A 12,214-nucleotide genomic window follows, 5' to 3' on the forward strand; every position below is an offset into this window, starting at 1 on the left:
CACTGTGGTTTTCCAAAGGAAGTCACAGATTCTGCTTCTGTTTTACCTGTTCAGAGAGTGGAGGCACAGATAAAACAGGGGCTAATATACCTCAACACTTCAGGATCCTCCAGGATGATGTAGAGACCATGTCCCTGTATAAGGATTCTCCACTGTAACAACAGCACACAGTAACATGCTCGTCAAGAGCGATATAATTGACCATTGTGAATTCAACTGCGTTACCGTAGTCTGCAACCGATCTAGATGTGCCACATAGAAATGTATTACAGTAACACAACCACTAAAGTAACTGACACCACAGAATCAATATTTTTCACTCATACAGCCTCAAGCACCGCAGCAGGAGTTGTCACTCGCAAGAGATGTAATCAGCATTAGAAACCTAGAGCAGACTTGACGATCGCATTGTTGAACACCTTAATTAAGGATTAAGGATGTGTCATTCCCAGTGTGAAGGCATTTTAATACCAATGGACACTGTAGTAATGACATATCTGTTCTTACAGCCAGTTGTTGCTAAGGCAGCTTTAGAAACCCATGAATGAATGTTCTGATACACAGCTGATAAAGGACCTCTGTCCAAATCTCTCTCTCTCTCTCTCTCTCTCTCTCTCTCTCTCTATATATATATATATATATATATATATATATATATATATATATATATATATATATGTAGAGTACAGAAAAAAGCTTGTGTTGCATTTGCGTTGTATCAACAGTTCAGTACCAGTTGCTAAAGTGTTTGTGTTGATGGAGTCAAAATATATAAACAACAACATCATAATGTTGTATGACTGTTAGTCTGGTATAACAAATACATGTAGAACTTTTGCATAAAAGCAGCATCACCCTCGAGATTGTGCTGTTACACTGAAGTATTTAGTATTCAATATAATATAATATACGGGGCAGTCATGGTCTGGTGGTTAGGGAGCTGATCTTGTGACCAGAGAGTTGTGGGTTTGATTCCCAGGCCTGAGGTCATGACTGAGGTGCCCTTAAGCAAGGCACCTAACCCCAACTGCTCCCTGGGCACCGGGCTAGGGCTGCCCACTGCTCTGGGCATGTGTGATCCACAGCCCCCTAGTAATCACTAGTGTGTGTGTGTTTGTGTTCTGACTGCAAAGTTGAGTAAATGTGGCAATAGCACTCCCTCTTAGCAATACAGTATTAGTATTAGTATTGCTGTGTGCAGTGTACTTATTAGAAACTTCATGGCATTTGCAATAATCTTTTTAAATTAATTGGGTCAGTCGAAAAGGTTAAATCAGGTAACAAATAGCTCAGATCAGCTCAATCAGTTAATCAATTTTTATTTGATTGGTAATAAAAAGTTAATGGAATAAGTAAATTTCAAAACTAAAATTGTACTTATTATAGAGTTATACTTATAGATTATTATAGATTCTAGATTACATATTATAGTTGAACTGATTAAAGATTATATAGTAGCCAAAAAAATCCCCACTAAAACAGCAGTATCAAAGTAACACAGCAATAAAAAACAATGTAATACAATAGCATAAAATAAAATAAATGAACCAGGATAAAAAAACAACCTTAAAATAAAATAACTTAATTAACCAAAACAAATAGTTTAAAATTGAAAACCCTTGATTTAGCTCTACCCATGGTTCCTACAGACCTCACTTCTACACGCATCCTCCACAGTGTGTATAAATACACACTCACACATGTTTTTGAGAGTGTGCATGGGACCATCAGCAGCATTTTATTAGCAGAACGGCAGTACCAGCCCAGAGAGTGAAGTTGTGTGTCAAACCGTGGGCCAAGAACAAATAACGCTGTACACACAAACAGTACAATTTTAAATTTGATTCTAAACATTGCAGAGAGTGGTGGTAAAGATGTAACGATGTAAAGAAGCGATCTCTCTCTTCTCTGTCACAGCGAGGAGTGTTGCAGATGCTTTCTGGACAGTTTGCTGATGGGAAAGTAAGAACTGATTGATTCCCCTAGAGAGAGGATCACAGTAATCGAGGCATGTAGCAATAAAATCATGTAAAACTAGTTTCAGATCATTAAATGAAAGGACTGATGTCAATTTCGCGATACGCATCAGCTGATAAAATCTGCTCTTCACGATCAAATATATTTGTTTGTCAAACTTAAGAGACGACTCCATCAAGATTGAGATTTTTTTCTACACGATTTGAAAGGTTTGTGGAGAGACTTAAGTTATTACCAACAGTTATAATGCCAAATATAATTTCAATTTACCTGCAGGTTTTTACCTACTCATAATTTAACATTTTCAGTGCAAACAAAGAAGAGCCTTTAGCCTGAGTGTCTAAGGCTGGAGTGTAATACTAATTAATTCCACTATAGTCCAACTGCAGATATTTTGGAAGCGCATTAAAACTAGCAGAAAAGTCCTAGCAATAGGCACAAAATGGTAACCTTTGTCTATGGATTTTCATGCAAAATCAAGACAATCAGTGGTACATTAACCAGTGTTGAATGTGCACATGCATCCTGTGTGATGTATAGAGAAATACTGGTGATCCAGAGTTTGAACCTTTACTGCTGACAGCATTTTAACATACAGTGTCATTCAGAAAACGCATCCAGTCGAATGTTAAAATAAGACCATGAGTCGCTGGACAGGGGCTACGCCTGGGGTGGAGGTGGGTGGAGCACCCGATGGAGGATGAGGCGCCCTGCTGGACACACGGGATGGTGCAGTCGCTGGCATGCAGGAGGCAGGTGGTGGACACCGTGGTGGACACGGAGGAGCACGTCGGAGCACTGGAGAAGACGTCTGCCCTCGGGCCGTCAGCCTTCAGAGAAGAGCCCATCAGGAGGCTCACTAATGGGCTTCAGGTGTGCCTCACTCGTGCTCGTCATTCCCATGAAAGGGAATCGATGGTGTGAACTTCAGAACTCCCTGTAGAGTCCTCCTGACTGCCCAGGTGGAGGTCTAAGGAGAAGCGTTCAGTCCTCTGTAGGTCCAGCTGAAGAGCCCTGAAATCCTGCAACAAAACCAGGTTTTCAGACCAGGTTTCCCTTTTCCTCTTGTTGCGAGCTTTGCGAGGCGTGACGGGGTGCTCCTTCAGAAACCCCACAACCACAGCATGAGCAGGTGCCCCCCCCCTCTCAGTTGTCTGCTCTTTATCATCAGGAAGGCCCAACCAAAATCACACCCCTGTGAAGAGCCCTACTAATGAGACTCGCTGCCTCTCTCGGTGGTTGGTCATGCTGTGATGAGTCAAGTGTGGGAAAAAAAGGTTGTGATGTGGGCACAAGTCTCCAAAAAAGCACTTAATGAACTGAAATAAAAACACAAATAACAATATATAAATAATATACAGCATAAACAATATATATATTAACAGTGCTTGACAAACCCTTAGGAATGTTAGATGGTGTGGGAACAGTACATCTGAACTTAGGGTCATATTCAGTCAATCATTCGGTCAGGGAAGAACTACGAGGGAGGAATGAGATTTAATATAGACGCTAATAAAGATCATAACAAGCGCTGAACAATGAGCAATGAGATAACAAGGAGGCCGTGGCATCAAATGTGGGGATAACACAAGAGCACATGGTGACACATTAAAACAAAAGCAAACTAAACGCAACACAGAGACACACAGTGTCACACGGACCTGACGCCAAGATAGGGGTCTATTATAGGCTGACGTGGTACTGTACGTCACATTATGGGTTTTCTTCTTTCTGACCTTCCTAGCAGTGTTCAGAGCAATTTCATTCTGCCAAATATTATTCCACGTTGCTGAGGAGAGAAGGTAATCTTCGGATAAACTTTAGGTCTCAAAAATGCTACCGAGATTGAAAGGGCATGTGACCTCCGAGAGTCTCTTTCAGCTATTGGCCCAAAAATAAGCCAAGAAACTAGAAAGCTGCATTAAAAAACTGGTTCAGACTTATATGCAGGTCTTTTTTATAGTTGTGATGTGATGCTTTTAATAACGTAACGGACTCTTAGAGGGCAAAATTGCACGTAGTATCACATCATATGCCGATGAACATGTGTTTCTTTAACGCCTTGTCATGATTCAGAATCGTTTCCGTAATCACCTGCAGGCTTCTCTGTTTTATTGCCCCTTTTAAAATGCCGTAATGCCTGGCTGTGATGTGCTGTTTCTAATTTGAGCTTCACATATTGCAATGTGACTGCTTAACCCCCCCTGCTGGTGATGAGAGGCATAGCAGCTGTTGGCCGGTGTGGCGGGATGTTCTTCGTGGCAGCGTCATGTGCAGGTCTCGCACCGACCCGCTCCACCTGTGTACATCACGCTGAGGGGCAGGGTGGCTTCGGTCTTCACCTCTTCACTCCGTAATGTGTGGGTCCGACACGTTAGGGACCGAAAGGGACCGAATGTCTGTGCCATGTCCCCAAACCCTGTCCTCCCCCAGCCTGGGACGGGGAGACACTGGGTCATGTCTGAATGCCACACAGCAAACACAACACTGTGATGCTGATGCAAAATTGTTTTGTTGTTTTTGTTATTGCTTTATTTACTCATTCATTCATTTTCACTGACGCGTTTTACTCAAATATGAGCCTCTGTGTCTTCTCACGCCAGTATCCACAGTCTTGTGAACTGGTGTGAGGCTTCACTATCACACCTGCTCCTTCATGACTTTGTTTGTTGTTTGGACTGTGTTGTCTTTTCTTCCCTCATAAGCTGTTGAGAGGTGTGTTTTTCACTTCTTCTTTCGCCCAGCATGGCATGCTGGGCTGTGAAGTAGGATCATTAATTACCATGGCGATTACATGAGCTGATGGGTCTTGCTCACTCAAATGTAAATGTTGCTGCAGCCTGAAGGACCAATATGAGAGAGAAAGAGAGAGAGAGAGAGAGAGAGAGAGAGAGAGAGAGAGATGGAGGGATAGAGATGGAGAGAGAGAGGGGGGAGAGAGATGAAGGGAGAGTGAGAGAGAGGGATAAAGAGGGAGAGGGATAGAGGGAAAGGGAGGGAGAGGGATAGAGGGAAAGAGAGGGAGAGAGATAGAGGGAGAGAGATAGAGAGAAAGAGGGGGAGAGAGATGAAGGGAGAGTGAGAGAGAGGGATAAAGAGAGAGAGGGATAGAGGGAGAGAGATGGAGGGAGAGAGAGGGGGATGAAAAAGAAGAAAGAGAGACAATTAGAAGAGAGAAGCAGAATGAGCTCCAGGCATGTTCAGTGAACAAGAGGAGTGAAGCAATGTGATTTGTGCAAAACTTACATTTAGGAAATATTATTTGTGCCAACTTGTAATGGCTCTCCTGCTCATTTGTTAGTGTTTCACGAGGAAAGCTTAGGAGTGTTAATGAGTTGAAGTGGCAGAGTTGCGAGAGAGAGAGAGAGAGAGAGAGAGAGAGAGAGAGAGAGAGAGAGAGAGAGAGAGAGAGAGAGAGAGAAATGGGCAGAGAAAGAGAGAGGGAGAGATGGACAGAGACAGAGAGATGGACAGAGAGAGAGAGAGAGAGAGAGAGAGATGGACAGACAGTAGTCCTCCTTTCATCTCCTGCTTAGCAGGACTGGCGTGTGGGAGATCAAGGGCAGGAGGCATCACGCTAGTGATCCATGATGAATTCACTTGTCTGTTTTTCTTTTTTAGTAATGTGATTCCCACCTGAGTTGGTGGATCTTTGAGCTCTCTGCCTGGGTGCTCTCTTCTGCGCTGAAGAGCACCCAGGTGAGACGTCCGTTTGTACAGCTGCAGACGGCCGTCTGACATTTTCCCATTTGCATAGATATGCAAACTCCCAGCAGCATGGCGGAACACTTTCTGATGCCATCAGATGGGCACATGGCTGCCTCGTTTTACCCATCTGGGTCACTGTTTATGGCTTCCCTACTGCACATGATGTAATGATCCATATGCAAATATGCAAAAAGGAAAAAAAGAGATATATGTATGTTTTCACTGCCGTGTTCCTGTATGTTTTCACTGCCGTGTTCATGTATGCAGTGGCGGACTTAGCAATTTGGGGGCTCAAGGCGAATTTAGCTAGGGGACCCATCAACATTAATATGTGAGAAATAAGTTAGCTAGTCAGGGGGGGCCCTACAGTGGGCTGCAGTGGGAGGGGCCCAAGGCAGTTGCCTAGCCACGCCTCTATGCAAAGACCGCCTCTGTATGTATGCATGTATGTTTCCACTGCCGTGTTCATGTATGTATGTGTGTGTTACTGTGTTTCCACTGCCGTGTTCATGTGTGTATGTGTGTATGTGTGTTACTGTGTTTCCACTGCCGTGTTCATGTGTGTATGTGTGTTACTGTGTTTCCACTGCCGTGTTCATGTGTGTATGTGTGTTACTGTGTTTCCACTGCCGTGTTCATGTGTGTATTACTGTGTTTCCACCGCCGTGTTCATGTGTGTATGTGTGTATTACTGTGTTTCCACTGCCGTGTTCATATGTGTATGTGTGTGTTACTGTGTTTCCACTGCCGTGTTCATGTGTGTATGTGTGTGTTACTGTGTTTCCACTGCCGTGTTCATGTATGTATGTGTGTGTTACTGTGTTTCCACTGCCGTGTTCATGTGTGTATGTGTGTTACTGTGTTTCCACTGCCGTGTTCATATGTGTATGTGTGTATTACTGTGTTTCCACTGCCGTGTTCATGTGTGTATGTGTGTTACTGTGTTTCCACTGCCGTGTTCATGTGTGTATGTGTGTTACTGTGTTTCCACTGCCGTGTTCATGTGTGTATGTGTGTATGTGTGTTACTGTCTTTCCACTGCCGTGTTCATGTATGTATGTGTGTGTTACTGTGTTTCCACTGCCGTGTTCATATGTGTATGTGTGTATGTGTGTTACTGTGTTTCCACTGCCGTGTTCATATGTGTATGTGTGTATTACTGTGTTTCCACTGCCGTGTTCATGTGTGTATGTGTGTTAGTGTGTTTCCACTGCCGTGTTCATGTGTGTATGTGTGTATTACTGTGTTTCCACTGCCGTGTTCATGTGTGTATGTGTGTATGTGTGTTACTGTGTTTCCACCGCCGTGTTCATGTGTGTATGTGTGTTACTGTGTTTCCACTGCCGTGTTCATGTGTGTATGTGTGTTACTGTGTTTCCACTGCCGTGTTCATGTATGTATGTGTGTGTTACTGTGTTTCCACCGCCGTGTTCATGTGTGTATGTGTGTATTACTGTGTTTCCACTGCCGTGTTCATGTGTGTATGTGTGTTACTGTGTTTCCACTGCCGTGTTCATGTGTGTATGTGTGTGTTACTGTGTTTCCACTGCCGTGTTCATGTGTGTATGTGTGTGTTACTGTGTTTCCACTGCTGTGTTCGTATGTGTATGTGTGTGTTACTGTGTTTCCACTGCCGTGTTCATGTATGTGTGTATGTGTGTGTTACTGTGTTTCCACTGCCGTGTTCATGTGTGTATGTGTGTGTTACTGTGTTTCAACTGCCGTGTTCATATGTGTATGTGTGTGTTACTGTGTTTCCACTGCCGTGTTCATGTATGTGTGTATGTGTGTGTTACTGTGTTTCCACTGCCGTGTTCATGTGTGTATGTGTGTGTTACTGTGTTTCCACTGCCGTGTTCATGTGTGTATGTGTGTTTCCACTGCCGTGTTCATGTGTGTATGTGTGTATTACTGTGTTTCCACTGCCGTGTTCATGTGTGTATGTGTATTTCCACTGCCGTGTTCATGTGTGTATGTGTGTACGGGTGTTTCCACTGCCGTGTTCATGTGTGTATGTGTGTTTCCACTGCTGTGTTCATGTGTGTATTACTGTGTTTCTACTGCCGTGTTCATGTGTGTATGTGTGTGTTACTGTGTTTCCACTGCCGTGTTCATGTGTGTATGTGTGTATTACTGTGTTTCCACTGCCGTGTTCATGTATGCATGTATGTTTCCACTGCCGTGTTCATGTGTGTATGTGTGTGTTACTGTGTTTCCACTGCCGTATTCATGTGTGTATGTGTGTATTGTATTATACGTACTGTCACTGTCTCATTTTAAATCTCAGATATCTTAAATGTGAAATGTCATATAGGACAGGATAACGCTTTTTCTACTTACCCTGCTGGGTTGAATTTACTTTGCTGAGTGTCCCTCTCTGTTATCCCTGGCTATAAAGTAATGGTGACTCTGCCTTTAAAGGGTTTTATACATTATTTCAATGCTGTTTCAACTCCTGATCATGCTACATTTACTTGATGTCTTTGTATTTGTACACACGGGCTTTTACCAGTGGGACTCAATTTATGCTCTTGGCACAGGTGCTATAGAGGAACCTACACTAAGTGTTATCCTGCATGACTTTACAGAGAGGCTTTACATTCCTTCTCTCTAAGCCATCTGCTTAAAAAGACTTGCTAAGCACATTAAGCACAAACACAGAGCTGAATGTATTATAACTCACAGGAGCACAGACAGTCACTGATGTTACATCCTAACCTGTACTTGAAAGGTCGATTTTTCTAATCGTGTAGTAATGTGTTAGGGTCTTGGTGTTGACCATATGTGTGTGCGTGTGTGTGTGTGTGTGTGTGTGTGTGTGTGTGTCTGCCTCCTCTCTCACCATTCAGAGAGCTCTCGTAACGTGACCCTGGAGAGCCGCTATCACTGCAGACAGGGGAGAGAGATCAGCCTGGACCAGATGTGTGACTTCACCCCCGATTGTCCACTGGGAGACGATGAGGGCGACGCCTGCCGTGAGTTCTGCGGCCACACATGCGGGCGGGCTCCTGGGGCCAGGCTGAGCACGGAGGGCCGGGGTCAAAGGGCAGTGGCTCCCTAATACAGCCAGAGCGTTCCCCAGAGCTCCCATAATACACCCTGTCCTCTACCGCACATGCCCCCACCGCACCACCACTCTCACTGCTTTGATCTATTTTCACTTATACCTTTCTCTCTCTCTCTCTCTCTCTATCTGTCCTCCATCTCACTCCCTCTCTCATTCTCACTCTCCTCCTGCATTACTGCTTCAAACTACCAAGGCTAAAATCATGTCAGCACTGCACCCGCAAAACAAAAAAAAAAAATGAGCTGTTTCTTTCTTAATGCACACCAGAGTGAAGAGTCTGCCCTCTGTGTACAGAATGGGATGTTTGTGCTTTGTGTAGTTAATGTCTGGGACAGGAATCTCCCCCCCCTCTCTCTCTCCCTCTTCTCTCACTCTCTCACCTCTCTCTATCTCTCTCTCTATCTCTCTATCTCTAAGTCTGTCTGTCTCTCTCTCTCTCCTCTCTCTATCTCTCTCTCTCTCTCTCTCTCTCTATCTCTAAGTCTGTCTCTCTCTCTCTCTCTCTCTCTCTCTCTCTCTCTCTCTCTCTCTCTCTCTCTCTCTCTCTCTCTCTCTGTTGTGTTGATGCTCTTTTCCCATGGAAGGATCTCATCTGTTCTGCTCCTGTCACATGTGTCGCTCACGGGATTTGTCCAACGTGCACTTTAAGATCCGCAGTATAGCCGAATGCAGTCCGTGTGTGTCTGTACGTGTGTGTACATGTATGAGTCTGTACGTGTCTGTGCGTATCTGTGCATGTCAGTGATAGGAATCCCAAGCGTAACTTCCAGATGATTCCAGAAGCTGGAAGATTCTAGCTGTGGGGTTTAGTTTCTGCTACACTCACTGGTCTTCACACCTTGTTTTCTACACACTTTTCCCTGCATTTAAGCTTAGATACACCCAGTGCTTAATCTGCAAACCATGAGATACTGGAACACCAAGGGAGAGGTGGTCCAGCCTGGGGACAGACAGGGAAAAGGTCCAGTGTGTACAAGCTGAACTCTGCTCTAAATACTTTATTTAAAAAACCCAACAGAGTTTGATGCCATTAAATAGACCTAATGTTGGTACAAACTCCTAACATCTCCACTATCTCCACTATGCTACTCAAACCGTTTTCTCGGTTTCAGCGTCTTAGCTTGTCTAATTATTGCCATTTTAACAGTGGTGAGGCGTGGTGTGCAGCAACCCAGCCTAATGGTGCAGGAGCACATTGTAATCAGGTGACTGATCATTTATGAACCCTGCAGACACCCTGCACGGTTTCATCACCTGCTCCCAGGCACCGATGCTCATGACGGGGTGAAAGAATAGAGAATAGAGGGGTGTTTATAGACAAGCTGGACCTGCTATATTTAAGAGACACAATTTGAATTGATGTCACCATATGACAGCAGTGGCAGCTCAGAAGTGCACGGCCAACAATTTATTATGTTGTACGTTTGCGACTGTGTCACTGTCAATAAACCATAGCAAATTAACAAATTAGCTTTACTGACATTGACAGATCTTTACGGTGGCTTCTGTCGTTATTTTGACATTAATTTTGCCAGAACATCCTGTTTTCTATTAATCTTCTGTTTTGCTTAACATTCATTTCTAATGTGGTCTTTTTCAAACGTGACCTTTACCAGAAGTAATGTGCACTGCTCGTAAAAAAGAGGATGGGAAAAAGTTGCTTACACGGTTTGTCATGGATAATGGTCTGAATTTCACCCACAAAAGTGTCATTCAGTCCTGTGATTAAGGTTTCTGGAGACCGAGTGTTATGAATATGTCATACATAGTAGCTTCCTTCCAAAGCACATTTACACAGCATTTCCATGGTGCCAGCACCTTATGAAATAGTAAGTCTTCTACACAGTTTAAGCACAACAGAGAGATTGTCATGATAATTTTGAAGAAGAGAATAGAGGGGTAGGGACGAATGGATCTTTCTAGATGAACGTCCACTGACGGACAGCATCCCCTCCTGTTGGTGCATCCTTCTTGGGAGCTCTTCTCCTGGTCCTGTTCTGGGCTGAAGGATGACACCGATCTGGGTCGATGTGTTTACACTCTCCCGGTTAATGGTCGTCAGTGTCGTCCTGCGCGGCTTCACCTCAGCGAGTGATTAGGCCCGGAGTCCTACCTCTCAGATCAATGATGCACAGCAGAAGCAATAAACCTCCATTTGAGCATATCGGCTACGTTAGAGGACAAAACAAACAGAAGAGAAAATAGTTCAAAACTTAGAAAATGCGATGGCACTCAAATATAGGTGTTATTGATTATGGATAATTAAAGCATTTATTTATTTATTTGTGCATAACCTGGCGTTAGTCCTTTACACCGCTCGCCTGAATCTGCCCAGCCTCTGTGTGCACCACCAATCCATGAGGCCCCCTGGGAATATCGCCCGCTTGCATTTGAGCAGTATTCCAGAGATTGGAACATGCCGCAGGTCTGATTCAGACTGTCTCATCGGGCACAGCTCAGTTCTATATGCAGAGCTTCACTGGATCTCCCCGTGGGAGCATTATAAAACAGATTGTGGCGGCCGCCCCGGCCAAACAAACACAGGGGTGACTGGGAATCCATTTTTAGCGGTTTTTATTAGCTGCCACAGACTTAAGCTGGCTGATCTCGACTTTGCCAAAAGTCCAGCTAAGCTCGGCGAGAGCAGGTATGTCTTTTAATTTCCCAATCCAGCCCTGCCCCTACAAAAACAACAGGTAGTCTGAGTCCTAGTGTCTTAATTTCCCATAATACCCCTGCCCATATCTAAACAACAGGCAACCAGAGTGCAAGAGTCTTATTTACTGGCTTTGGAGAGGATAAACCCTTTAGCAAGACACCACATTTTGTCAATTTTCTTTTTCATACAATAGTTATGTACAGGACACACATGTCAGCAGTCTGTGTATATTGTAGGGTTTAGTGTGTTTGTATAGGACACAGGTCAGTAGTCAGTAGTAGACAGTGGTATTGTTTGTTTGTTTGTTTGTTTGTTCTTCTTGTTGTTTATTGTTTGCATTTGCATTGCAGCTGTAGGTCACCTGGTAGAGTAGAGCATTGTTCACAGATGCAGTTCCCAGTAAGTGCACATACTGTCAACCTGATAAACATGTATGCCACTCTAGGACAAACACCTGCCCGGTGCCTTAGATGTAAATACAGGTAAAAAGTTTAAAAGCCAACATACCTGATGATATTCACAAGGAGCCTATCAGACGTCTTGATGCCTGGTGGGCAGTTTCTTTGCAGGGTTGGGTGGGGTCGCATCTTGCAGACCAGTCCAAAGGGTGAGTTGAAGGAGGGCCTCTTGGGCAGGGGCTAAACCCAGCGATTCTTCTCACCTCAAAGCGGGTCGCCATTTGAAAAAAACAAAAAAACAAAAACGTCTCTGTTGAACTAAAGGTCCCTCTCATGCTTTTACTTCTGAGAAGTGTGAGACTGGTCAGTCTGTTTCATCAAAGCTCACAGCCTCCGGCGCCTTGG

General features: G+C 44.1%; 1 protein-coding gene across 1 annotated transcript in view; it reads left to right on the forward strand.

Annotated features, from left to right (window-relative positions):
- alk (ALK receptor tyrosine kinase) overlaps positions 1–12,214 on the forward strand; it is a 290,978-nt gene that overhangs the window by 237,457 nt on the left and 41,307 nt on the right. Inside the window, 1 exon segment of the mRNA XM_076978386.1 lies at positions 8,535–8,660. Coding sequence (XP_076834501.1) covers positions 8,535–8,660 — 126 coding nt within the window.

This window comes from Brachyhypopomus gauderio, chromosome 17 (assembly GCF_052324685.1).
Source record: "Brachyhypopomus gauderio isolate BG-103 chromosome 17, BGAUD_0.2, whole genome shotgun sequence".
Taxonomy (NCBI): domain Eukaryota; kingdom Metazoa; phylum Chordata; class Actinopteri; order Gymnotiformes; family Hypopomidae; genus Brachyhypopomus; species Brachyhypopomus gauderio.